Source organism: Pseudorasbora parva, chromosome 12 (assembly GCF_024679245.1).
Source record: "Pseudorasbora parva isolate DD20220531a chromosome 12, ASM2467924v1, whole genome shotgun sequence".
NCBI classification, from domain to species: Eukaryota; Metazoa; Chordata; class Actinopteri; order Cypriniformes; family Gobionidae; genus Pseudorasbora; species Pseudorasbora parva.
In genome coordinates this window covers 13,916,625-13,944,557 of record NC_090183.1, presented here as the reverse complement: position 1 = coordinate 13,944,557, position 27,933 = coordinate 13,916,625, and the positions used below count along the sequence as shown (strand labels likewise).

Genomic DNA, 27,933 nt, shown 5'->3' with positions numbered 1-27,933 from the left:
TGCTATTGACAAACTCCCGCGGTGAGCCTTAAAAATAACTTTTTTATATATATATATATAAAAAGATCTGCCCAGAAATGTGGGAGACTGGTGTAGCTGAAGTGTGAAGAAAACCGAAAACATTTAGTCAGGAACAAGCACGCAAAGCTTTCTCGTATATCTGAGACCAGTTTAAGCGTGAAGGATGTCAGCGTTGCGGAAAAAATTTGGGGATGATTATCAGGTGGTGACCACCTCGTCCAGCGGCGGCGGGTTCAACCAGGCGGCCCCCGAGAAGAAAAGGAAACGTCAGCGCTTTGTGGACAAGAACGGCAGATGTAACGTCCAGCACGGGAACCTGGGAGGAGAAACCAGCCGGTACCTGTCGGACCTGTTCACCACACTCGTGGACCTCAAATGGCGCTGGAATCTATTCATTTTCATTCTCACGTACACGGTGGCGTGGCTCTTCATGGCTTCTATGTGGTGGGTCATTGCATTTATACGTGGAGACCTGAACCAGGCCCACGACGACAAGTACACACCGTGCGTGGCCAACGTGTACAACTTTCCCTCCGCTTTTTTGTTCTTCATCGAAACTGAGGCCACTATCGGATACGGTTACCGCTACATTACGGACAAGTGTCCGGAGGGCATCATTCTCTTCCTCTTCCAGTCCATCCTAGGCTCCATAGTGGACGCTTTTCTGATCGGCTGCATGTTCATCAAGATGTCCCAGCCGAAGAAACGCGCAGAGACGCTGATGTTCAGCGAGCACGCGGCTATTTCCATGCGTGACGGCAAACTGACCCTGATGTTCCGAGTGGGTAACCTGCGGAACAGCCATATGGTCTCCGCGCAAATACGCTGCAAACTGCTCAAAGTGAGTACACGACTGGAGCCAGTGAAAAAGAGAAACAACATGACGAATCCAAGTCACATTGAACATATGTGCGTGTTACATTACTAGATCACAGTTAGAGATATAGGTTAATAATTAAACATCAAGCTTAACGTGAGGATATGGAACAAATGCATATATTTAAAAGGTTCCAGCTAAGCTTCGTTCTTAATCTCAAGACTTGACAAATAAAACCTGTATTTTGATGTACACCTACAGAGGACAAAATATAGAATCCACTCCATGCTGGATGCACGTTTCCCTTTGCACTGTACACTCTTAAAAATAAAGGTTCTAAATAGGGGATTTTAACAGCAGTGCCAACAAATAATCATGTTTGGTTCCCCAAATAACCCTTGAGTGAACAGTTCTTAAACCACTTTTTTTTTCTTTGTGTGAAGAACATTTAATCTAATGAACAATAAAGAACTTTTTGTGCAATGGAAAGGTTCCATGGATGTTAAGGTTCTTCATGGAACCTTAAGGAACCTAGATGCCAAAAAAGAATCTTTATTTTTAAGTGTACAAGACCCAGTTCTCTCTCTCACACACACATGCTCCATCATCTCTTTGTGTTATCCTAAGCAGTTCTTTTTCTCTACCTTTCTGCTTAGTCCCGGCAGACTCCTGAAGGCGAGTTTTTGCCTCTGGATCAGCTGGAGCTGGACGTTGGTTTCAGCACCGGAGCCGACCAGCTTTTCTTGGTGTCTCCTCTGACAATCTGCCATGTGATCGACTCCAAGAGCCCGTTCTACGACCTTTCGCTCAGGTCCATGCAAACAGAGCAATTTGAGATTGTGGTTATCCTAGAGGGAATCGTGGAGACCACCGGTGAGTTTTAATCGTAACACACACAAAGCAACAAATAGGCTCAGATGTCAAAAAAACGATTAAACCCAATATAAATGCATTACGCGCAGTACAATTTCCCACCATATCCCTAATACATCTTCAAATGTTTTTGAGAAATAGAAACAAATATTTGACTTTGACTGAATCATGCACACTATTTAAAAACCAATGCTTTGAACAGAAGGCTAAATCAAGTTTCTTTGAATCGCATGATACTATAATGGAATATCTGTGCTGGGTGAAGGTGTTTGGGTGGTTCAGTGTGTGTGTGCGTGAGAGAGAAAGTCTGCAGAAGCAAGTTTGCTGGTGCAAATCGGCTTTTTATGAGAAAAAATGAATGCTGGTGTCTACTGCAGCGAAGATGGAAAGAGAGAGCGAGAGATGTGTTACGTAAGAGATGATATACAAAGTTATTCTTTCGTTTTGCTCATGGTTCTGTAGTCTGGCATGCTTAGAGATTAAGGCACCTGTCAATCAAATCACAGCTCACCTTTACTTTCTCACCCTGCAGCACATCAATCCATACATATAAGACAATACGCACTTACAGGAAGAAACGGCTCTCACACAAGCAACAACGGCAAATCTCTGCTGCAAACACACTGTATGTACATACTTAATTAGACTCAGGATCACATGCGTCCGTGTTTGCATTTAATTAAAATAATCAAGAAAACATGCAGTCATATAAGCTGTCCGGTCCTCTTCATTGATGGCACATCTGAAAATTCCGCCCACAGAAAGTGAAGGGATTTGCGGGTAAAAAAAAAGAAAAGAAAAGAAAAAATATGTACAGTTAGTCAGCACTCTGTTCTCCCCATTGTGAATCAGTTTCCATAGCAACTAAATCGCCCCTTCTTAAGCGGCCTCCATACAGTAAAGTCTCACCGGCTGTTTGAAGTATGGAGACGAAACTTGCTTTTATCAGCCTCACAAATCAAATACTAATTACTACTTATCAAATAATTCATTAGACATTTTTAATTATGCCCTGTAATTACGGTAGGTTTATGACATGTGCACGTGGGAATACAGCTCAAATTTGCTACGCAAACATGTGTGTATGTGTGTGTGGCTTCTTGCGTCCTTTTTCAATCTAATCTTCAGAATTAAAGTCTTTGTTTAGACGCGTCTCTCTGTATATGAAAGCTCATATTTCACACAGCGGATACCAGGGCTAGTTGTCACAAGGGCTTCATCTCAGTGAGGTACTTTTTTTTTTTGTAAATCCTACACAAATTTCTTTTCAGTGTAATTTTCAGTGTAACGTTTTAGTTTTTTTGCTTCAATCGGCTAATTCAAAGCAAACTTAAACTGGAGTCATTTTTGTGTGTTTTCTATCTTTCAAACTGGAATATTGATATTGTCACATTTTTGTAATAACAACAGAAATTTACACTGGTTTAAGTTAAGGTAATGGTCAACTATAGAATCAAAGTTTAAAATAAAAAAAATTATAATTCATAAAACATCAGGTTAGGAGCTTGTCGCATTTTTTTAAATGTGAGTTGTCTTTCAAATGTGCTTCAAATGTGTGTTAGAGTCAGTGACATGACGTGCATATTTTTACGTCCAAGTGCATAATATAAAAATAAGATAATTATACAAATTCATGACATTTTATTCTATAAAACATTTGTAGTTTGAATTAATTTTAGTACATTTATATAATACATATTATTTATGTTTTGTTATCTTAAACCCCCAAAATGTCAGGTGGTGCAACTGTCCGAAACAACGGACAGATTAAGAAAACTATTTAAAATGGTGTCTTAATAAAAAATAAATAAACACTATGGGATCATTTTAAGTTTAAAACCGTTCATATGAACACGTTTTATAAATATCAGTCATTTTAAATCTGCTGAGATGATTGAAAAAATGTGTCCAGCAATTTGTTTATGCACAACAGCAAACCTGCAAACAACTGAAAACTGCAAACCTAAAATATTATTATGAATTTACAAGGTAATAACAGTAAACAAGGTTTGTAGATCTCTCTTGTAAGGGTGGATCGCCTACAGTGGTTCAGGCTGCATGGTTGCCAAACGACTAAAGAAACGTTATCAGCAAGATTCTAGAAAACTGTACATTTCTTGTCTATAACCGCCCACTGTTACTTATACCAACGACAGAAATAAGCGTAGTTACAATAGCAAAATATGTGGGAGAGCGTTGCTTTAATGTGACTATATTGAATTGCAATAGGTAACACTTCAAATTCAAAACCAAATCAAAACTAGTTAGCAAATCATTTGTATTTGAAAGAGTTTAATGACTAAATCTGGTTACAAAGTAGATGTATGAGATGATAAAAACTTATACCGTTAATCGTACCCAGCATGTATAGAATGTTACCTAAAAGAACGAGAGAGAGAGAAAAGAGAGAGAGAAAGCCAGAGAATAAAAGAGACAGAGCAACAGTTAGAATCTTCTTTTATCTGTTCCTTGACCATGTGACTGAAACCCTAATTGAGACATTCAAACTGACCAATCAGACCAAACTTCCCCTACTAGGTGCATTACAGGTGCAGCCCCCATTTGGCCTACAGGCCTTGAGCATCTCTTTTTCTTTAGGAATTCCAAATAACCCTTTTGATAAGAGAGAAGGGGTTGAAAACAGTACAGCAAATGTCTTTGTTCAATTCAAAAATCAAATATCTTTGATTATTTTCAATTCTTTCACTCTCAAATACTGTTTACTTTAAAATATGGGTAGGGTGGTAGACTTTCCATGTCACGGTAGCCTACAACAGTATATCTATTTGGCTGTTCCACCTGACATATAAATATTCAAAATAAATTGAAACACTTTGAAATATTTTTTAACTTGTTAGACACGTTGTTAATGACTCAAAAATATGCATCACATCAGTTATTTATTTTTATCTTTTTAAACACCCTTTTAAGCGTTATTACCATTCAAATATAATCCGATTATAATTTAATCTAGACAAAATAATATTTTAGTTTTTTTTAATGGTTATATTTTATATTTTTGATGTTTCATGAATTATTCTTTCTAAACTTAGCTGATAACTACCCCACACTGCCAGAAAAAAAATTGCAAAATGTGTGACCTGCCCTCAAACACTGTACTTTTAGCTGAGTTTGGCTTGTGTTGTGGACATGTCGAGAAGACGCTGTGCTGTAAATTCATTTCAGAGGCACTTCAAAAGGATGAGGACTCGTGCTAGAATTGTTAAGGAAAACCGATGTCATCGTTCATATCACTGTGTATCAAGTGCTGAGGAAGTTTTGGAGCTGTAATATGGATCACTGTGGTAGTGCCGGACAAATCACAACAGACTGGGCCATCGGAGTAGGCTCTCGGCAAGGAGGGGTTAAGAGGGGATCATTTAAAAGGACAATGTGGTACCTTATCTACCCCTAAAAGGTGCATATTAGTATCTTGGAGTAGTAATAGCAGTATGTATCAACTAAATTCTATGAACTTTTTAGTGGTAAATAAAGTCTTGGCAGCAAACTGTTGTTTGTTAGAATATTTGCAGATTTATTTGTACCCCAGCGGTGCTATTAGAGCATGTTGTCACTGAAGGCATGTTCATCGCACTGTATCTTTCTTCCTGGACCCTAACTGTGACATTTTCTATTTTTTTTATTTTAAGGTGTGTTCCTATACAGAAATTGATTTTTTATAACGCTACCCTGAGACATATTCTCTGGAGTAACAAGTGTGACAACTAATCCCAGTCTCCTTTGCACAATGTGGCAGTGACTTCAAGGCCAAGAAGTCTCAGAGGAACAGCCCAGAGCCATCCATTGCCCTCAGAGATAAACATAACAGCTGTGCCAGCATTCACATCTGTCAAATTATTTACAGCTTTTCACATTACAAAATAAACAAACAAAAAAGGCCCTCTTATAAATATAGCAAAAATATTCCTGATACTAAGCAAAAACTCTTAAGATTATAAAAAATGACTTGAAACTAGCATAAATCTAACCACTGGAAATATTAATGGATTTTGAATATTAAGACATTTTAGTGAATACTGCATTAAAATCTGTTTACAAGACAACCTTGAGAAACACAAATCTTAAATTAATAAATTGGAGTGCTCTTTTGTTGGACCCTTGACCCTTTTTGCTTCTTTAAATGGAAAACCAATTAATTTGCATTAACTTATTCAACCTGAATGTACTTTATGTTGCACCAGCTATGCCAGGGTTTCTCAAACTCTGTCCTGGAGTGCCACTGTCCTGCAGAGTTTAGCTCCAACCCTGATCAAACACACCTACCTGTGGTTTTAGTGATCCTGAATACCTTGACTATAGCTCAGGTGTGTTTGATCAGGGTTAGAGCTAAACTCTGCAGGACAGTGGCCCTCCAGGACAGAGTTTGAGAAACCCTGAGCTAAGCTGTTGAAACACTGGTAGTGATGTGGTGCATTAAGAATATAAACCTATATTTGACAAAAACGTTGCCTGATATAAGACCACAACATAGGAGTGTACTGGGTAACACTTTATAATAAGTATAGTGTAATAAATTATTCACAAATAATTTGCAAATAGTTAATTACCAGCTTATATACTGTGGTTAAATCAGTCATTGTCACTGTAATCAACAAAGTGTTATTGTTTAATTAGCTCATTTGTAAAGAGTTAAATAATGCTTTTGTTAAAAACTTCTCACTTTAGATTAAGTCACAGAAGAAAAATGACACTCATTAAGTCCTTTAAACCGACCTTTATTGGAAATGAAATGCGTTCAACTCTAAATAAAGGTTGGTTTAAAGAACTTAATTAATGTCATGTTTCTATTTTCCATGACCTAATCTTAAGCGAGAACTCTACAGTTAATAAGTGGTTAACAAATGCATTACCTCTTTCCGTATGAGCTAATTAAATAATAATTTAATCACAATAAAAATGAATGAAGAACTCACTATTTGTATATAGTCTATTAATGTATTAACTACACTTATACACTATTTATTAACTATAAACTAATAGTTTGCGAAGTGTTACCATGTACGGCAAGTTAGACTTAATTTTAAAGCAATTTGTATCAAGTATTAAATTATCATTATCAGTTCTTTTTTTTTTTACAGCCAAAATATTTACTTTATATGGACATTTTGGGATATAAAAAAAAAAACGCTGGATGGAAATGCCAAGATACACATCAATTCTAAAAATGCACATAAAAAAGTTATGCGCTCAAATAGTTTTTTTTTTATTTGATGAGAAAACGTGCATAAACTACAGTGTAAAAAGATTTGCAGAATAAGTTCCTCGATGTGCATTAAAAAAGGTCATATGACTACCAGTGGCCGATCTCATTGCACAGCATCTGAAATGTTGTTTAGGTCATCCTAAAATGCCTTAGCTAAAGTCTGTTGTCAAAGTGGATCGGTATTATTACCTCCCATACACGATTGCATTTCCAAACAGCAGGCATCTGCCTCCAAGCACAAGAGATATCTTGACTGCGTTTATTTCATTTTGTCTGTGCGCTATGAGGCGCAAGTATTTTATGATGTAGGCCAGGCCTATATTTCCTACTGCAGCAACTAGATTTTTTTTAGTCATATTTGGTGCCAGTTTATCAAGAAGTGACGATTTTGTTCTCTTTGACTCGCTGGAAGGAAACATTTTATTTGCAAATGTGTTATGCAAAATTCCAATTTTCTGCAAGTAAATTTCGGATTGGAAACAAAGAAAAAAGTCTAATGTCAAAACCTTATTACTCAGAAAAAGGTTTTCAGGATAATTTACAATATCTGTCTAGATAACATTTTCAAAATAAATTCCCTGAAGTTTAAATACCTTATGTAAATGTTACTACTCAAATAAATGTATCTTGTTTTTGGGATATTAGTTATTTCAGATGAAAAACAAGACAAAGATATGATTTTTTGCAGCGTGGAGAGCTTGCACTCACTTCCCTGTTGTGCAAGTGTTCTTTTTCTGATTTTCAATTTCAAACTTCATGGCTTTTTCTCAAAGTAGTTTCTCAACGTACCAACTAAAATGTAATGAGATTCTTGATTGTTTTGACTTTTTTTGACAAAAGAGCATGACACAGATGTGCCTGACGCTACGATACTGGTGTCAAACAATTTCAATTAAATGCATTCGGTCCATATCTGGAAGCATGACAAAACAATTTGAGCATTTAAACGCGCTGTAAATAAGATAAAGCATCTGAAATGTGTGTGTCCGTTGAAGAGTATTATTTATCGAATTATTGTGTGATCTGTGACTGCTGTTTTTGTTATATTTTATCCGATCCCTGATAAGGCCGACATGGTTAGAATGGCCAGTGCTGGGATATTATTAACTAAAACTAAAACCATAAAAAATGAGAACAGATGAAAACTGTTTTTTTATTTCTGATAGTTGTCAAGGAAACAGTTCTAATTTTAATTTTGTTTAATTTGAAGTACTAAAATAAATAAAACAAACTGACATAAAATTAATATAAACTATATAGACATGTTAAAAAAAGCTAAAATGACAAAACAAAATTGCTAAAACTTTAAAGTCCACCTGTAGTCAATAATTGTATCCCTTAAAACTTATCTTTGATCACCAGAATTACATATTTAAATGCATGAATACATTTTTTCATGCCTTAAAATAGCTTGAATGTAACTGTACACCCTTCTTTCATTTAATTTATGCAGATCATGAATATGCAAATGAGCCCCGCCTCCACTCACTATTAAAGGCTTGTCTACAAGTTGATGCATCATATGTGGCCATGTATTTTATGTATTTCACTCTACAATGTCGGGCACATAACAGTAATTATTATTGATTAGCCTTTGGCTTGACTGTTTTCAAACAGCTAATAATGTGTTGCTAATGTTACACAAACTATTTTCCCGTTCACCATCTCAGAGTCAGACAGCTGCCTTCTAAAAATCAGCATCCTTAGAAATGCTTTGAGCAACTTAGACCTTCAGTGGAGAAAAGCATATACAGCAATCAGGCATAACACTGATTATCTCTTCATTACGGATAGGATATATTAGGCAGCAAGTGAACATTTTGTCTTCAAAGTTGATGTGTTATAAGCAGGAAAATGGGCAAGCATAAGGATTTGAGTGAGTTTGTTGCGTATGGGCTTACATAGCTAGCTGCAGACCAGTCAGGGTGCCCATGCTGACCCCTGTCCACTGCCAAAAGCACCAACAGCGGGAACGTGAGCATCAGAACCACAGAGCAATGGAAGATTGTGGCCTGGTCTGATGAATCACGTTTTCTTTTACATCACGTGGATAGCCGGGTGCGTGTGCATCGCTTACTTGGGGAACACATGGCACCAGGATGCACTATGGGAAGAACGCAAGCTGACGGAGGAAGTGTCATTGGAGCAATGTTTTGAGGACGTTTTGGGCAATGTTTTGCTGGAAACCTTGGGTCCTGTCATCCATGTGGATGTTATTTTGACACATGCCACCAACCTAAGCATTGTTGCAGATCATGTACACCCTTTCATGGAAACGGTATTCCCTGGTGGCTGCTGCCTCTTTCAGCAAGATAATGCACCCTGCCACAAAGCAAAAAATGGTTCGGAAAGTGGTTCCTAGATTTCAATTCAATCGAGCATCTGTGGGATATGCTGAACAAATACGTTTGATCCATGGAGGTCCCACCTTGCAACAGGACTTAAATGATCTGCTCCTAACATCTTGGTGCCAGATACCACAGCACACCTTCAGGGGTCTGGTGGAGTCCATGCCTCGATGGGTCAGGGCTCTTTTGGCAACAAAAGAGGGACCAACACAATATTAGTTAATAATGTTATGCCTGATCGGTGTAGTTCATAATAAATATTATATACATAATTCACCAACTATATTGCTAAATGTACTGAATTTTTCACAGCAACAGAAAATGTACCAGGATAAGCTGGCTATTCTTGAGACTCCCCTGCTTCAGAGCTATAGTTACAAAGTAGTTTTCAGCAATTTCAAACTACATTTTTGAAACTGTCTTCAGTACACTGCCATTTTAAGGAAATAATTGAATGAATTTGCATATGGTTTGTCTTAAAACATATCAAAAACAACACATAGACATAAACAATATTAAAAACTTGATTTTCATCACAGGGGGTCTTTAACTAAATATAAAAAATGAATTCAATCTATAATAGTATCTCAGTGATACTGAAATAGCCCCGCAGGGCCGGATTCAATTACAGCATCTTAGTGCATATTGAGTGGCATGAACAATCAACCATTTAGGCGTGGAAGAAAAAAAGTATTGGCATTATCTATTTTTTTATTTTTAGTTCTTGGCCTGTGGTTTCAGAATTTCAGCTTTATTTCTCGTGCTTCAGCAGTGCAAGTAAACGGGGCAGCTCGGTGCAACCGTCCCAAAGGGCCTCAGCAAATCAAAAGGGAAGCACTGCTTCATCCCCCCAGGACCACACACTGTGTGTCAGCGAGATACAGGAGAGAATTGGGCCCAGCTGCATGGTCAATTACCGTTCAGAGCAGCCAGATAGTAGAGTTTACTGTTATCTCACAACACAGAGAGAGAGAGAGAGACAACAAGAGAGAAAGGGAGAGTGTGAGATAGGAACCGAGAGGGAGTCGTGATGATAATGATGGTTAGTGCTATAGGTGTGTTAGGAAGAGATGCTAAAATGGACAGGAGGGAATGTGGGGAAATCAAGGAGAGTGAGTGAGCCAGTGAAAGAGAGAAAGACAGAGATGACAGAAACAGGTCAGGCAGTGCACCTCTGTGGCAATGGAACCGAACACTTGATGACGGTCACCATAGAAACAGATTATCCCTCTTGGAAATATAAATTGTTCTCATAACTGTCAGATGTTGGAGTGTAGCGGCACCGTTTTTTTCTGGTGGAAGGAAGCTAATGTGCACGATCGGTTATCCCAAATGCAGAAATGAAATTTGTCATAATGGAAGAATATGGAATGATTATGTAAGCCGAAATCGCGAGGAGCCAGACTGGATTTCAACTTCGGCAGAGACCTTACTTTCCCCTCTCCCAGCAAACAGCAGAAAGCCTGTTAAATATTTCATAAGATGAATAATATTATGTTATACTGCTAAGCCCAGGATTTGTCAGCTCAGAAAGCAGGGATTTTTTTTTACTGTAGTAAGGGAGGATAACCGTGCCTTTGTTTGTGTGTGTGAGAGTGTGTAGGTGTGCAATGATCGTAGGCGGCATTACGTGAGAAGAAGAAAAAAGAATGATCTTGTTTTTCAAAAAATGTATAATTTATGTTTTGTCTTGCTGGCTTTTTTATATTTAGGTCTGAGGTTTATTGTGTGCACTCTGCAGCCATCTCTTTTTAGTCTGCGTCTGCTTCCTTCTGTCAGGAGAACAGACCAGCAGTCCCAGCACTTTCTAAACACCTTCATCCAGATGCTCAAATCCCTGTATAGAACAAAGTCCTCACAAAATCTCTCCTGCAAACATCTCAAATCTCCTCTCCTCTGGCCCCCACTGCGCTGAGGCACAGAGGAAGACGAACCACACTACATGAAGACATGGAGATACGGCTGCTGGTTTTTAAGTGACCGTCTCAGCAATTGTAGACGGAAGAAAAGCGCACCTATCTTGTGTGATCAAGTGTACTCCACGTCAAACGCGCCTTTGCTTTTCAGCCAGCAATTGTCTTATCTTAGATTCCTTGCTATTGACTGATGTTGAACGTCGTGTTGCAAATCTGTTCGCTTGTTAGAGGGTTCATCAAAATGAGCTCTTTATAGTGAAGGCTTTGCACGCTTTAATTAAGGAGGGATGTTCGCTGGTGTGGGTGATACACAGATCTAATGAATTTCCCACAGATAAAGCTCTTGTTTTCATGCAACCAAATGGACCGTGAACAGACGTTCCCGTGGGTGTTGCTCAACAGTCAATGCGCTTGTTTGTGTGTGTGTGTGTGTGTGTGTGTGTGTGTGTGTGTGTGTGTTCCCTGTCAGTAATGCATCTATTAGTTTTAGTCATCCAACCATTGTTTCACAGTACATATTTGTTGTTGCACAAAGCTTGATTTAGATTGTATTAATAAGCCGTTCCATGACCTCCGTTCGTACTTTGGCTTGCTTAGTTGGGGTGTGTTCACACTTGTAGTTCGGTTCTTTTGGTCCGGACCAAAAAAAAGTATTTAGTCCTGGTTCACTTAGCGTTCACTGTAATTTTTAAAGGGATAGTTCACCCAAAAAGGAAAACTACCCCATGATTTACTCACCTTCAAGCCATCCTAGGTGTATATGACCTTCTTTCAGACAAATTCAATATGAGTTATATTAAAGGGGGGGTGAAATGCTGTTTCATGCATACTGAGCTTTTTACACTGTTAAAGACTTGGATTCCCATCCTAAACATAGACAAAGTTTCAAAAACTAATGTTGGACGTTTGATGGAGTATTTCTGTGTCAAAAATACTCCTTCCGGTTTCTCACAAGTTTCGGAGAGTTTTTTTCGAGTATGGCTCGGCTTGACGTTAATAAGAGCGGAAGGTCCTTGTATGGGCCGTACGGGCTCTTCTCCCGGTAGGGTGCGCGCGCGTGTGACTAGAGCGAGAGAGGAAATGCACGCCCATAAACACGCTCAGCTGTAGATCCACTCGTTCGTGAACACTTATGTCGTTATAGTCCGCGCCGCGCTCCACTTTATTCCTATGGGTGACATCAAGCGACTTCAACGCTTCAGCACAGCATTCCCGGAAGGCAGCGCTGCATTTGACCCGATTTGAACGCAGAAATGACGGGAAGCTTCACAACATCGCTTCAGTAGCGTCGCAAAGTGGATCTCCACCGTTTACTGCTGTCAGGACTTTACCAAATCATACCAAAGAAGTGTGTTTTTGACGGAGCGGTCCCAGCGATAAAAGTTCACGGTCGGTGAGTAAAACTGCTTCAAATGTCTATGCTGTTGCAGAGTCCTGCACGGGTCCATTTTTGGAGACCCGCCCCCGCCCGTACCCGCAAGGTTTAGCACCAGATCCGACCCGTGACCCGTGAAAATATCAAAATTAAATCCGTACCCGCCTAGACCCGTTAATATTTGGCCCGTTACCCGACCCGTGCCCGCGATAAATCACACACGCTAAAACATTCAAATTAAAATGCTTTATTTTTTATCCTGCACCTCTCTCAACATCAACAGCATCATGAATGGGCTAATGAAACAGGCAAAAGTGCCTTTAAAGACTCATTGCAAACAATTTCATATAGCTACTCCACTCACCAACTTTACTTTTACTTCATCCATTGCTACTCCTGCAACGCTCGCTCCATCTGCGCTACAAGAGACATCACCAAAAGTTTCAATGTCGCAGTGGTGGTGATGTGATGGGTCAAATGGCATATCGTTGTTGCATGTATGTGTAATGGTAATTTGGACATAGAAATTGTAATAATATGTTCGATGGGGGAAGAAGGAGGCGGGAACCGGCGAACATTTAAAAGACTTTAGCCAAACAAAACGAAAGTAACGTGGGCAGCCCCTCATGGACATCTGCCAAGCGCACACACATAATAAAAAGTAAACACAACTCAACGTCAAAACCAGGTCTGGTGATCTCTCGTCCTTATATGCTTCCGAGCTCCCTCAGAGGACTCGAGACCGATGTGGCTCGCAGGTGACGCTCATTCCTAATCACGCCCTGCTCTCGCTCTCGCTCTCTCTCTCTCTCTCTCTCTCTCGTTCACTTTGCCACAGAAATATTGCACATATTTTTCATCCGCCCATCTGCGCTACTACCCGCCCGCAGAGAGTTAATTATCCGCCCGCATCCCCGCCCGTGAATTTTATAAATATCACAATCCACCCGTTTTAGCCACTTTTATGCCCGTTGCAGGACTCTGTGCTGTTGGCTATCGTCGCGTGAGTAAACATCAGTTAACGACACGATTGCGTGCTTCGTCATTCAAATGTGCTAACGGTTACTCCATTGTTGGTCTATGTTTAACGTTACACTAGTCTGACGTGCAAAACCGTTTTGCTTGCTACTGCTAAGGTTTAGACACATACAATAGACCATAAACCGAATCATGTCCTCATAAACTGCGAGTAAACACACACAAATGTTGACAGGCCATTAAATACAGTACATACCACAGAGACGGACGTCCTGCTCTTGCTGTTTCTCCTGTTCAATTTATTTCAGCTTCCAAATCTGATTCTGGATCATATATGTATTAGCTGAGAATCAATAGCCATGGGTTTCTCCACACTTGAGGACGTCACCGCTTTGCGCGCTCGTCATTCTTTAGCTCCGCCCACTCGATACGCCTCCAGGCTCTCGTTTTTTTCCAGAAAGACTCGGTACAGCCTATATTTCTTTTATAAATATAATAAAACTAAAGACTTTTCGGAGATATGAAGGATGCAATACTACTCTATAGGTACTCAAGATTGACATGAGATTGACTGAAACTGAGTGTTTCACCCCACCTTTAAAAAATATCCTGGCTAATCCAAGCAGTATAATAGTAGTGAATGGAAGCCCAAGATTGCATCCATCCATTGTAAAAGTAATCCACACAGCTCCAGAGGGTTAATAAAGGCCTTCTGAAGCAAAGTGATGGGTTTGTGTAAGAAAAATATCCATATTCTAAACTTTATAAAGACCGCCTTCCATATTCAGCTTATAAAGAAAGTGTAAATTGCGCTCATTGTATGTGCGTACATATAATATATGATGGTATTTTGATCAGCTAAGAACTCTGGAAATGTGCAAAGAAGTCAAAACAGCGGCAAGAATTAATCTGTTGCACACAATGCTGTTGTATCGAATGGGCAAAGTAGGCCCTATGATGAGAAAAAAACAGGTATGCTTTTTAGGGTGTTTTTGGTCCGTGTTGCATTCATCTTTACGGCGAACCGCACCAGAGTTCATTTGGAACCAGACCGAGAACCACCTTTTCAGGGGTCTGGGTCCACTTGTTTGGTACACACCAGGGTTGGGATAGCAGCGTTCACACGTAATCAAATGAATCGCACTAAGAGCAATCACACCAAAGTAAGCAAACCTTTGTGTGAACACACGCCAAAGGTTCAGTAATATGACCGCACTGACACCATCTGATGAGAACAAAACTTGCACTGAATTGAGCTGGATGATGACATTTTGTCTCACATTGACATTGTCTTCTATGGATTTGCTGAATTGAATTTGTTTCAAAATTGGCAAATTATGAACACTTGTTATTGAAGTGAAGTGAACCCACACTGAACTGACTTGAGCTGCTTTACAGATGGATTTGAAATTGCCTCATCATTGATTCTGTTATTTCCCTGTTTATTACTTTAAGCTGCTCTGAAACAATCTGGATAGTATAAAGCACTATATAAATAAACGTGACTTGACTTAATTTCCTTCACTAAATCAGTTTCTTTCTTTGTATTATCTTAGGTATGACATGCCAGGCTCGCACTTCGTACACAGAGGACGAGGTTCTGTGGGGTCACCGTTTCTTTCCGGTAATTTCTCTGGAGGAGGGTTTCTTCAAGGTCGACTATTCGCAGTTTCACGGCACTTTTGAGGTTCCTACACCTCCTCACAGTGTTAAAGAACAGGAGGAGAGTTTGCTCCTGTCCTCCCCTCTGACGGCCCCCTCTCTATGCCACAGCGCAGGTGGGGTGACAGAAGGCAGCGGCACTCTGGAAGGTCTTGAACTTCAGAGCGATGCGGAAACGGGCTCCATCAATATAGCAACCCCTATGCCTACCACCAAAATGCCCGCCAAATTTCAAAAGCTTACAGGACGGGACGCCCCCATCCGGGACGGAATGCCCCGCAAACTTCTGCGCATGAGCTCGGAGATCACCTACAACCTGGGTGACCTGCCCGTCAAACTCCAGCGAATCAGCTCAGCTCCGGGTGTGGCAGAAGAGAGGCTTCAGCCAATCAGTGCCATGCTGAGCCCCATGGAGGACAGACTGGCTTCCAAACTGGGCTCTGTAGGTGGGAATGAACACATCAGCCAATCAGTGACAGATCTGCCGCCGAAACTGCAAAGGTTGGCCGGAGGGGGGGTGGGTGGAGTCGGAATCGGAGGACGAATGGATGGACATCTGCCTCCCAAACTGAGAAAAATGAATTCGGAGAGGTTCACGGGCTTGAGTTTTAAATGAACTTGACTTCTACGTTTTGCCCATTTACCTCCTCTGAAATTGCAATCTATACTTATAGCAATTTATATATGGATAAACATTAGATTAATGCTAATCCTCTGCACAATCTGGCATGTTTTTAACACAAAAGAGCATGAATGCAGAATTCATTCAACACCTAATTACAGATAATCAATATTATAACAATATTCAACACTATTTACCTACGATTCATGATATATCTTTTATATTAGCCAATTAGCCAAACATGTTTTGAGGGCTTGCCTATATTATGTATATCTTAAAATAGAATATCAATATAATTATCAGAATGCACTGTCAGTATTTACTGATGATCCATGGTAACTGATGTTTTTAAAGAAGCCAATGGCTATAACCTGAGTTAGCCATTTGTTTTTTGTTTTTTTTACTGTGGTTCACAGTAACACATCAAGAGATTAGTTGCTATGGTCTTTAGACATAAAGAAATGGCGCTGTGCATTTATGGAAATGTAACATTTTTTGAAGAACCGACTCAGGTTTTTTTTTTTTTTAATCTATTGCATGATCTATCATTTCATAATCAAGCCAGATTATCTCACGTCAAAGATTAAGCCTTAAATATAAGGAGCCAAATGTAAAATACCAAACATTGTACACATTGTAGTTCGGAAGGCTTTTAAAAAGGTTGCCACTTTTTAAGCTTTTCTTAGCTGTTTGTGGAAGAATAAGGCTTTCACTCAGTATTTCACATTGGGCTCCCAATACTTAACTGACTTTATATATGATGTTTGTCAATGATTGTTTCCTGCTGTTCTCTGTTTAGCAGTTTAAACTTAGTTGAAATGTTCAAATATTTTCCTGACCTGAATGACTTGAGTATTGCGATGGGTAAGGTGGTTAAAAATGAGGGAAAAACCAACCATCAAAGACTGAAAAGAGCACAATGGATGTGTATATCTGTTTTAATATTCTTTATAGATAAGACCTTGTCAACATTGTTATGGCTTTGTTTAACTCTTGTGTTTGAAAACCGAAGCAATAAGATTATAAATTGCAGTGGAACTTCTGACTGGAAAAATCTTGTAACTTATGTTATGTTAACGTTAAATGGTTTTACAGTTTTCTAACTGTGTTTATCTCAATACATTCTATTCTACTTCTGACCAATATTAGAATGGCAGTTGGAGTGGTTTATAATACTGTAATAAATGTGTTGTGGTGTGTAAAAAGTCTATTATAAAAGGAAACTACTGAAGGATAAACCTCCACCTGAACCGTCATTCAAAAATAAGTCCAAAAATGAATCAAAGCTATGGGTGAATTGGCCCGTGTTTGACGCATATAAGCTCATTGGTATTGGCAGATGACTTCCCCACAAATAAAGCAGTTTGATCTGGTATGACCCAGCTGTGTTGGGATGACTGGCAGCTTGCTGCCCGATGCTGCTCTTTGGAGGAGTTAGATTGCTTCAAATGCCCTGAGAATTCTAATGGTTTCTATATGGACAGATTTTCTATGCAGAAAATGCTAAATTTACAACAACAAAAAAAATGATGCCTGCTTTTAATCATCATTGCTGTATGACGAAAGATATCTTTAACAAATGCTAAATATCTGCTCTGTCATTACTGAATAATACAAAAAAAACACAGTTCAGTCACATTTAACAGAACTGACAAGGGCCGCAAAATAACAAAAACAAAAAAGGTCACGTGTGCCATTCACAAGCTTTCATTTATTTATCATTATTAATTATTTACAATGCTTGAGTTGAAAAATTAAGCTCTTTCTGTAACAACAGGGCAGGCTTGTCCTTTCCATGTACCCCAGCGGCTTTGCAAAAACCGTGTTCTTTGCGTAGCACCGTAAAGTGTTTCTCAAGTTAGAACTGCAAAAGTAAACTTACACCTGATACAGACATTTATTTATTTACTTCGCCTTCCAGAGCAAAAATGAGACCGGGGTGTGAAGTGTGAAAGAGACAATGCGAAATCTGTGTGAGAGTTACGTTAGACATACAAGCTGCAGGGGCTCTACGCAGTTCACCGTTAAATGAATCGCTCGATGCGACATCCCTAAGAAACATTAACACATTACCTCTCCACGGGGGACCAATATCCTGAACTTCTATCAGCAGGAAGCTAATTATAAAAACGTGTACGTCTGTGTTTTTGAAAGAGAGCTGCTAAAATACAGAGAGAATATTATCTTGTCACTAAATGTCAGATCTGGATAAAAAGAAGGAGTTTGTGAAGGTCAACCTGCACTGCTTAAAGAGCATTATTGCTGTGACCTGCTCATCTCTTTTCAGAGATCTCTCAGAACCTGCCATCGCTTTTAATTTATTTTCCCCTGCAGCCCGACGTCAAACGCTCCTTATTTCATTTCATCGGTTCCATACTTGGAGATTTAATCCCATCCTATATAAGATTAGCTAGTTAATGTTCTTTCAAATAACCATTAATGAGTTCCTAAATTGTTTCTGCTCTCCGATGGTGAAAATTAAATCACTCTCATTTAAAGTGAACTACTTTGATGATGGAGTAGATGGAGAAAGGCTCTCACTTATTAATTACAGATAAACAAAGGCTAATCCTTTGTTAACAACCTCCAGATAAAATCTTTGCAATTTAAAAAAATGGTTAGAATCTCCAGACGCCTGGCCTGGGTCAACCGTATGTGTTTATGTTTGTTTTGGGTACATACAAGATCAAAATTAATTAATTCAATAGCAATTTTACTGTTTAATTTGCACAGAACAAAAAGGATCCCACACTTATTTCCTTGTATGACTCTTGAGGTTGGCACAGGATCCCATTTGCAATGCACAGCTAGATAATGGCTTAAGGGCGGGATGGACATGAGGGCAGCATCAAACTGTAGGAACAGGATGCTCTGTTCGTGTGGATGCTCCCTGCAGGGGCAACAACGTGCTGTCTGTTCTGAGGTGCATGTGTTTCAGCGGAAGTGTGCCATTTACCAGCTTGTTGTGTCCGGGTGATGCACCTTTAAAACAGTTTGTGGCAGATCATCCATCCAACATTTGTTTGTTCTATAGAAGGAAAGAAAAGAGGCTTGATTAGTATATAGGGCCTGCATATATATTTATTGAAGAAATTGACGAGAAAAAGTCAGAAAACTGCATTGCTAATGAAGTTGCTTTGAAAATTTACTTGTCTAATCCTTTCAGTTTTTCAATAAGCGATTTAATACTAATATTTTCACATTTTTTGCAAAAAATGTATTGTTATAGAGAAATTTTCAGCAATTTTAGGCAGTATTGTCACCACACACACAAAAATCTTGAACTGACATTGTAAACTATAATTGTGAAAATGTTATGAAAAATATGAAAAACAATATTCATTGTTAATGAAGACAATTTAATTTCTTAATTTTTATTTGTAACAAGTATTACATTTTGTAGAAAAAGATTAACACATTTCAATTCAATTAGTAGTTACATCATAAAAATAATGTAATAAATATAATTTACTAGCAATTTCTGATTTGTATCAAATTAAATCCTAAACAAACTTTTTTTTAGTGATAGTGTCAAAGATCAGACAATTCTTTATGCCTGATAATACCATAAATGCCAGAGTAACCAGACTACATTTGCGTTGTCTGCTTTAATTTATTTTGTTTTGGTTTGAGTTTTTTTAACCAACCAAACTTATGCAAATTGGTTAGTAATGCAACTAATGTAATTTGGTTGTTTCAGCGTAAGTGTGCCATTTACCAGCTTGTTGTATCCAGGTGATGCACTTTGAGGTAGTTTGTGGCAGATCATCGATCCAACACTTGATTGTTCTATAGAAGAAAAGAAAAGAGGCTTGATTAGTATATACATATATATTATATAGATATATATATATAACCATATAAGAAATTTATAAGAAAAAAGACTGATATAAAATTGCATTGCTAATAATGCTGTTTAAAAATAATTGCTTGTCTAATAATTCCAGTTTTTCAATAATTGATTCCGAACTAATATTTTCTAATTTGTTGCAAAAATGTAATTGTTTTATAGATATTTTCAGCAATTTTAGGCAGTATTGTCACTACCAAAAAAAAAAAACTTGAAAAAAACATTGTAAAAGTATTGTAAAATTGTGAAAATGAAATATGATTTTTCATATTTTATTTTTAATGTTTTATTTATTGTATTATCATGGCATTACGGATGAGACTACATTGAGTGAGCTGACTTAGTAAAATAAGGCGTCTTGGGCATAAACTAGTGAACTGATCTCTAAATCAGCTTTATTCAGATAACGAATTAGTTGAATATTAGCACTGGTGTTGAATACAATAACAGAATGACAGATAGGTGGGACATATCATTGCATTCACACCTAATGCAATGATTGGACAAACATTTTATATATATATATATATATATATATATATATATATATATATATATATATATATATATATATATATACACTTACCTAAAGGATTATTAGGAACACCATACTAATACTGTGTTTTACCCCCTTTCGCCTTCAGAACTGCCTTAATTCTACGTGGCATTGATTCAACAAGGTGCTGAAAGCATTCTTTAGAAATGTTGGCCCATATTGATAGGATAGCATCTTGCAGTTGATGGAGATTTGTGGGATGCACATCCAGGGCACGAAGCTCCCGTTCCACCACATCCCAAAGATGCTCTATTGGGTTGAGAAATCACAATGTAGCCTATGATTTTTAAAGGGGGGGTGAAACACTCAGTTTCAGTCAATCTCATGTCAATCTTGAGTACCTATAGAGTAGTATTGCATCCTTCATATCTCCGAAAAGTATTTAGTTTTATTATATTTATAAAAGAAATATGGGCTGTACCGATTCTTTCCAGGGAAAAACCGAGCGCCTGGAGACGTATCGTGTGGGCGTAGCTAAAGAATGACAAGCGCGCAAAGCGGTGACGTCCTCAAGCGTGGAGAAACCCATGGCTATCGAGCTCAGCTAATACAGATATGATCCAGAATCATTCGGAGGCTGAAATAAATTGAACCGATAAACAGCAACAGCAGGACGCCCGTCTCTGTGGTATGTACTGTATTTAGTGGCCTGTCAACATTTGTGTGTGTTTACTCGCAGTTTATGAGGACATGATTCAGTTTATGGACTATTGTATGCGACTAAACATTAGCATTAGCAAGCAAAACAGTTTTGCACGTCAGACTAGTGTAACGTTAAACCAGAACAACAATGGAGTAAACGTTAGCGCATTTGAATGACGAATCACGCGATCACTGATGTTTACTCACGCGACGAGCCAATAGCAGAGACATTTGAAGCAGTTTTACTTACCGACTGCTTCCAAAGCAGGACCGAACCTTTATCGCTGGGACCGCTCCGTCAAAAACACACTTCTTTGGTATGATTTGGTGAAGTCCTGACAGCAGTGAACGGTGGAGAACCACTTTTGCGACGCTACTGAAGCGATGTTGTGAAGCTTCCCGTCATTTCTGCATTCAAATCGGGTCAAATGCAGCGCTGCCTTCCGGGAATGCTGTGCTGAAGCGTTGAAGCCACCCATAGGAATAAAGTGGAGCGCGGTGCCTGGATCGACTGGATCTGCACCTGAGAGAGTGTTTATGGGCGTGCATTTCCTCTCTCGCTCTAGTCACACGCGCGCGCGCGCACTCTACCGGGAGAAGAGCCCGTACGGCCCATACAAGGACCTTCCAATCTATTAACGTCAACCCGAGCCATACTCGAAAAAAACTCTCCAAAACTTGTGAGAAACCGGAAGGAGTATTTTTTAACACAGAAATACTCCATCAAACGTCCAACATTAGTTTTTGAAACTTTGTCTATGTTTAGGATGTTCTGTTAAGTCTTTAACAGTGTAAAAAGCTCAGTATGCATGAAACAGCATTCCCCCCCCCCCCCCCCCCCCATTTGTATGATACAGCTGCAAATAAGTATTTGAGCACCTGAGAAAATCAGTGTTAATATTTGGTACAGTAGCCTTTGTTTGCAATTACAGAGTTCAAACGTTTCCTGTAGTCTTTCACCAGGTTTGCACACACTGCAGGAGGGATTTTGCCCCACTCCTCCACACAGATCTTCTCTAGATCAGTCAGGTTTCTGGCCTGTTGCTGAGAAACACAGAGTTTGAGCTCCCTCCAAAGATTCTCTATTGGGTTTAGGTCTCGAGACTGGCTAGGCCATGGCAGAACCTTGACATGCTTCTTACAGAGCCACTCCTTGGTTATCCTGACTGTGTGCTTCAGGTCATTGTCATGTTGGAAGACCCAGCCTCGACCCATCTTCAGGACTCTAACTGAGGGAAGGAGGTTGTTCCTCGCAATACATGGCCCGGTCATCCTCTCCTTAATACAGTGCAGTCGCCTTGTCAAATGTGCAGAAAAACAACCCCAAAGCATGATGCTACCACCCCCATGTTTCACAGTAGGGATGGTGTTCTTGGGATGGTACTCATCATTCTTCTTCCTCCAAACACGTTTAGTGGAATTATGACCCAAAATTTATATTTTGGTCTCATCTGACCACATGACTTTCTCCCATGACTCCTCTGGATAATCCAAATGGTCATTGGCAAACTTAAGACGGACCTGGACATGTGCTGGTTTAAGCAAGGCCATGCATGATTTCAAACCATGACGTCTTAGTGTATTACCAACAGTAACCTTGGAAACGGTGGTCCCAGCTCTTTTCAGGTCATTGACCAGCTCCTCCCGTGTAGTTCTGGGCTGATTTCTCACCTTTCTTAGGATCATTGAGACCCCACAAGGTGAGTTCTTGCATGGAGCCCCAGTCCGAGGCAGATTGACAGTCCTGTTTAGCTTCTTCTATTTTCTAATGATTACTCCAACAGTGGACCTTTTTTCACCAAGCTGCTTGGCAGTTTCCCCATAGCCCTTTCCAGCCTTGTGGGAGGTGTACAATTTTGTCTCTAGTGTCTTTGGACAGCTCTTTGGTCTTGGCCATGTTAGTAGTTACATTCTCACTGATTGTATGGGGTGGACAGGTGTCTTTATGCAGCTAACGACCTCAAACAGGTGCATCTAATTTAGGATAATAAATGGACTGGAGGTGGACATTTTAAAGGCAGACTAACAGGTCTTTGAGGGTCAGAATTTCAGCTGATAGACAGGTGTTCAAATACCTATTTGACACTGTACCATACAAATAAATAGTTAAAAATCATATATTGTGATTTCTGATTTTTTCTTCTTTTTTTTTAGATTATGTCTCTCACAGTGGACATGCACCTATGCACCTATGATGACAATTTCAGACCCCTCCATGATTTCCAAGTGGGAAAACTTGCAAAATAGCAGGGTGTTCAAATACTTATTTTCCTCACTATATATATATATATATATTAGTGGTGTCCCCGACTAAGGATTTACACACGAATCAGAATTTTCGAATCTTTCTATTGTCGACCAAAAGTCGAATCATCTGTGTGTGTGTAAACCATAGACCGGAAAAAAATAAATAAACGGTATAAACGGGTTGGGAAAGGCAGGACACTAGTCAGTAGGAGGCTAAGACTATTTTTATTTTACTTTACACACGGCACACAGCCACCACTTTTAATAAAGTGATGATCAATACTAGGCTACACTACACACGGTCTCTCATAACATTTAAAAGCCGCGATCGAAACACAGAACATCTCACAAATATATAAAAGAACATTTTGATAAATAAACCTAAAACAAAATACCTGCCTAGAGAGGAAAAGAACACTTTGAGTGCGTTTATATGCACATTCTTAAGCCGATTGTGCCTAAAGGGGGTCGCACAACCGGACAGAAGCTCAGCGCCGTGTCTCAGGGATCTCACACCAGGCAGACGTGAACATTATATACGCGCAAGCTCAATTTTGAATCGACTTCTGACAGAAGAGCTGCACGATGAGTGTATCTTGTAGCACAAGGTGAAATCAGTATGTACATTCACGATTTGAGGGAAATATACATTTAATCGCCGCGGACAGGCGACGAATGCCGCCATCGGTGTATGTGTTCGAATTTTAAAGGCGCGGCGCGTCCGGTGCGAAGCTCAGTGGCCTTAAAGGGGCGATCACTCAGCGCCGCGACACGTCTTTATAACACTAATATTGAGCACCCCCATATTGCCAAAATGGTATGATCCTCGTTTCATAACACCCGCGAAGATTCGACCATGAGATCAATGGTCGAATCCGGTCCTGCATATTGCTGCATCGAATCTTCGACTATTAGGGGTCACCCCTATATATATATATATATATATATATATATATATATATATATATATATACCTAAATGATTATTAGGAACATCTGTTCAATTTATCATTAATGCAATTAATCAACCAATCGCATGGCAGTTGCTTCAATGCATTTATGGGTGTGGTCCTGGTCAAGACGATCTCCTGAACTCCAAATTGAATGTCAGAATGGGAAAGGTGATTTAAGCAATTGTCAGCGTGGCATGGTTGTTGGTGCCAGACGGGCCGGTCTGAGTATTTCACTCTGCTCAGTTACTGGGATTTTCAAGCACAGCCATTTCTAGGGTTTACAAAGAATTCACTGTACTAAAATGGCCCCACAGTCACCAGATCTCAACCCAATAGAGCATCTTTGGGAAGTGGTGGAACGGGAGCTTCGTGCCCTGGAATGTGCATCTCACAAATCTCCATCAACTGCAAGATGCTACACTATTAATATGGGCCAATATTGCTTTCAGCACCTTGTTGAATCAATGTCACGTAGAATTAAGGCAGTTCTGAAGGCGCAAGGAGTCAAACACAGTATTAGTATGGTGTTCCTAATAATCCTTTAGGTGAGTGTGTATATATATATATATATATATATATATATATATATATATATATATATATATATATATATATATATATATATATACATGTGTGTGTGTTTCTTTAAAAAATCACCTAGAGGATACTCTGCCTTTAAATGTATTAAAAAAAGGTTGCAGGTCTTGATTTTTGAATCGAAATATTATCAAGAACCCAGACGTAGGCTACAGCAGCAACAAAGAGGCTGATACAGCTAAATAAAACATTTGGTTATTGGAGTGAAAAATTGTGTGGGTGTTAAGGACGATCGATTTTCTGAAGCATTGTGCAATGTGTTCGCTCACCAGTTTACCTCAGTGCCCGTGGGTCAAGAGGCCTTGACGCTAACAGATAGGCTGCGTGTGATGCACCATTGTGCACTGGACCACTTTGATACTCACACACGATTGCGCTTGAAGAAGCTGTTCATGTGGAATCATGGGGGCGTTAAACCTTGTCATGGCCTAACAGCAGCCCTGGCATATCTGGAGCCATAATGATAAGATCTCATCACTGTGACAGTTTATGCAACTGCCATTTCCCTCTGCCAATCTCTCCATCCTCTCCCTCCCCCTTCAGCTCTGCTCGTTCCCTTACTAAAAGCGCGAGAGAAACCGCGTTATCTCATTTTCTCGCCACCTGCTTTAACAATTGTTTTGTGGGAAACACGTCCGTGCACGAGGTCGCAGTTGTCATGTCACTGGCCATAATAACATCCATTACATCAGAATCAATCAGCGCGTCCCGGAGACGGCAGACCATGATTAACTGGTCTGTCACCCATCATTTGACGCGCCATTTGTCACTATCACTCAGCGGCGCGTTGGGTAGGGTAGTGCTTCAAACTGAAACATTACCGCAGAAGCCACATGCTAAGAGGACTGTGCTATGAATGTTTTAGCAGACTGCGACTGCAACGCTACAACAGAAATAGAAACAGCGGCAGAGTCGAAGGCAGCCAGGCACTTGGAGCGGGTGTACAGTATGTGAGCCGTTGCTAGGTAACGCCAGAGCCTCAGGCTCGCGCGGAGGAGCATCCTCGCGCCCCTCTTAGCGGTGAGATGAAAGAAAAAAGATTTGCGTCCGTATGTCTTTGAGCAGAACCTATCGTCGTCACTTTTAAACACTTTTTTTTCATGGTAATTGTGCACACTAATTTCGAGATATCAGTTTATTAGACAGATTACCAATACTTTACTCCAATATGTCAATAGTGGTGTTTCGTTAGTAAACGAATCTATAGTTTTAAAAGAATCCCTCACCCGGCTAAAAACTAACCCCTATGTTCTGAGACGGGTTCCTCTTTACTTTTATGGATAGGCTAAATTGTCTTTATCAACAGTTAAAACAAGCCGCATGCGCAATGGAGAGCTGCGACGATGCATTTGAAAGTGTTCCTCCTCATTGTGTTTTTTGGTAAATCCGCCTCGGGTTGTCTTTTTTGACAAGTAGGCCTGTTCAAGTCACAGTGTAAGAAACTCCTGTAAAAAATGAATTAATCAAATTGAACTACAAACTTTTTTCTTCTTCCTTTTTTAAAAACGATATGATCGTGATTCGTTTGTGAATGGTGTTTAACCCTTTAACTGTCACCCCCGTTTTTGAGAATAGTCATGAAAATGCACTATCCAAACTTAAAAGGCTGTAATTCAAGAATGGTTTGGAATATAGACTTAAGTTTGGTCTTGATTTAAAGAAGACAATCAGCAGATTATTACTGAGGTGAAAGCATTTCAAAATATTAAAGAAAGAAAAAGTTATGGAAGTTTAAATTTACTGAAAATGAAAAATACAGTACTAAATATTTTTTTATTTTATATAAAATATATATTTTACAAAAAATGTTTTACTCTAAAATTACTATAAAATCAAATGCATATATCTAACAAAGTTGTGTTCCAAATTTGAAGTTGATATCACAAAAATTGAAGTCCCCATGAGATTTTGTTTAGGCGCTGTACCAAAAATAGCCACCGGGTGTCATTCAATTTCCATTGATTGTTTTTTTGATGCATTTTCCTGTAAATTTCTGTCCAAATATCACTTCCATCATAAAACAGTCACCACATATGGAACTTTGAGACTCAGACCTTTCCAATGATATGTGTTTTGTCAAGATTAGAAAAGATTTTGATTATAAAGTAGTTAAAATACATTTCGTAATATGAAACATGACACTGCCCACTAGGGGAGGAACCCGCTAGAAGAAATTAGAGTACCGTTTCCATGGTAACGCAACGTCTGATTTCAAAACGGTTTTCACAGGATGAATTTTGAGTTCGTAAGCTTTCGAAAGATACCTAATTTATGATAATTACTAAAATATATGATACGAAAAAAAGGCAATCAAAAAAAGAGCGCCAAGCGTCCCACCTGTGGGACGGTGACAGTTAAAGGGTTAATTTAGATTCTAAACAGAAAGGCAACACAAATGGCATTGCCTCGGGAATGTTTCAGTTTTTCAACTGAAAAATGACACGACAACATCCTTTTAGGGACATGGAAATGCAAGCTTTTGAAAACGGGTTGCAACAAGGTTTTGAAAACGATGTCATTACCATCTAGCCTACATATAAACAACAACAATGTGATTTTCTGGAAACGGTTACTCAGCACCTTTACTGTCTATGCTCAGCACGTGAGCTTCCGCAAGAGGTTTGTTCTCATCTCAAGCAGTTTTGGTTAAGCTTCTGTTTATGTTCGCGGATCAGAATTTATATGTGATTAAAATCCTAAATTAAACATGTTCATCATATAAAGCCATTGAGCCTCTTCAGAAAATTTGGACAAAAAAAATGAAATAAATCTCTTTAATAACTTTTTGATGCATTAAAGTGGTAGCTGCATAGTTGTCAATGGAGGGACAGAAAGCTCTCAGATTTCATCAAAAAATATAATTTGTGTTCCGAAGATCAAGAAGTATACATTTGGAATGACTTTAGGTAATGACAGCTTTTGCAGTGATGAACACATTTTTACATGAAATATCACAGAAAATTATTTTCAGGTCAGAAACCCAGAATCTCATGACAGTGAGACTCAGGAGTTGCAGGATAATTTAATTGTTTTAACTTATACATTTTACTTAGCATTAACTGGGAAATTCGTTAAAATGAGACAAACATGTTTTGTTTGTTATTTCTCGAGTTTCACAGCAGATTTGGATACACAAACTCGGTTATTCAGACTCATCTTAGCCTTTTGACAAATTGGTTGAGGGAATCATTCAACGGACAAAAATACGTGCGTTTACTCGTGTATTAGGATATAATCGGGGGGGACATAAAAG

At 39.1% G+C, this 27,933-nt stretch overlaps 1 protein-coding gene across 1 annotated transcript; it reads left to right on the top strand.

Annotated features, from left to right (window-relative positions):
- The first annotated feature begins 46 nt into the window (after positions 1 to 46).
- Positions 47 to 17,041, top strand: kcnj3b (potassium inwardly rectifying channel subfamily J member 3b). Its single transcript, XM_067459272.1, has 3 exons — positions 47 to 862; positions 1,495 to 1,711; positions 15,109 to 17,041. Exons 1-3 carry the CDS (start codon positions 185 to 187, stop codon positions 15,828 to 15,830), a joined length of 1,617 nt encoding a protein of 538 aa, XP_067315373.1. The 5' UTR covers positions 47 to 184; the 3' UTR covers positions 15,831 to 17,041.
- Positions 17,042 to 27,933: the final 10,892 nt, after the last annotated feature.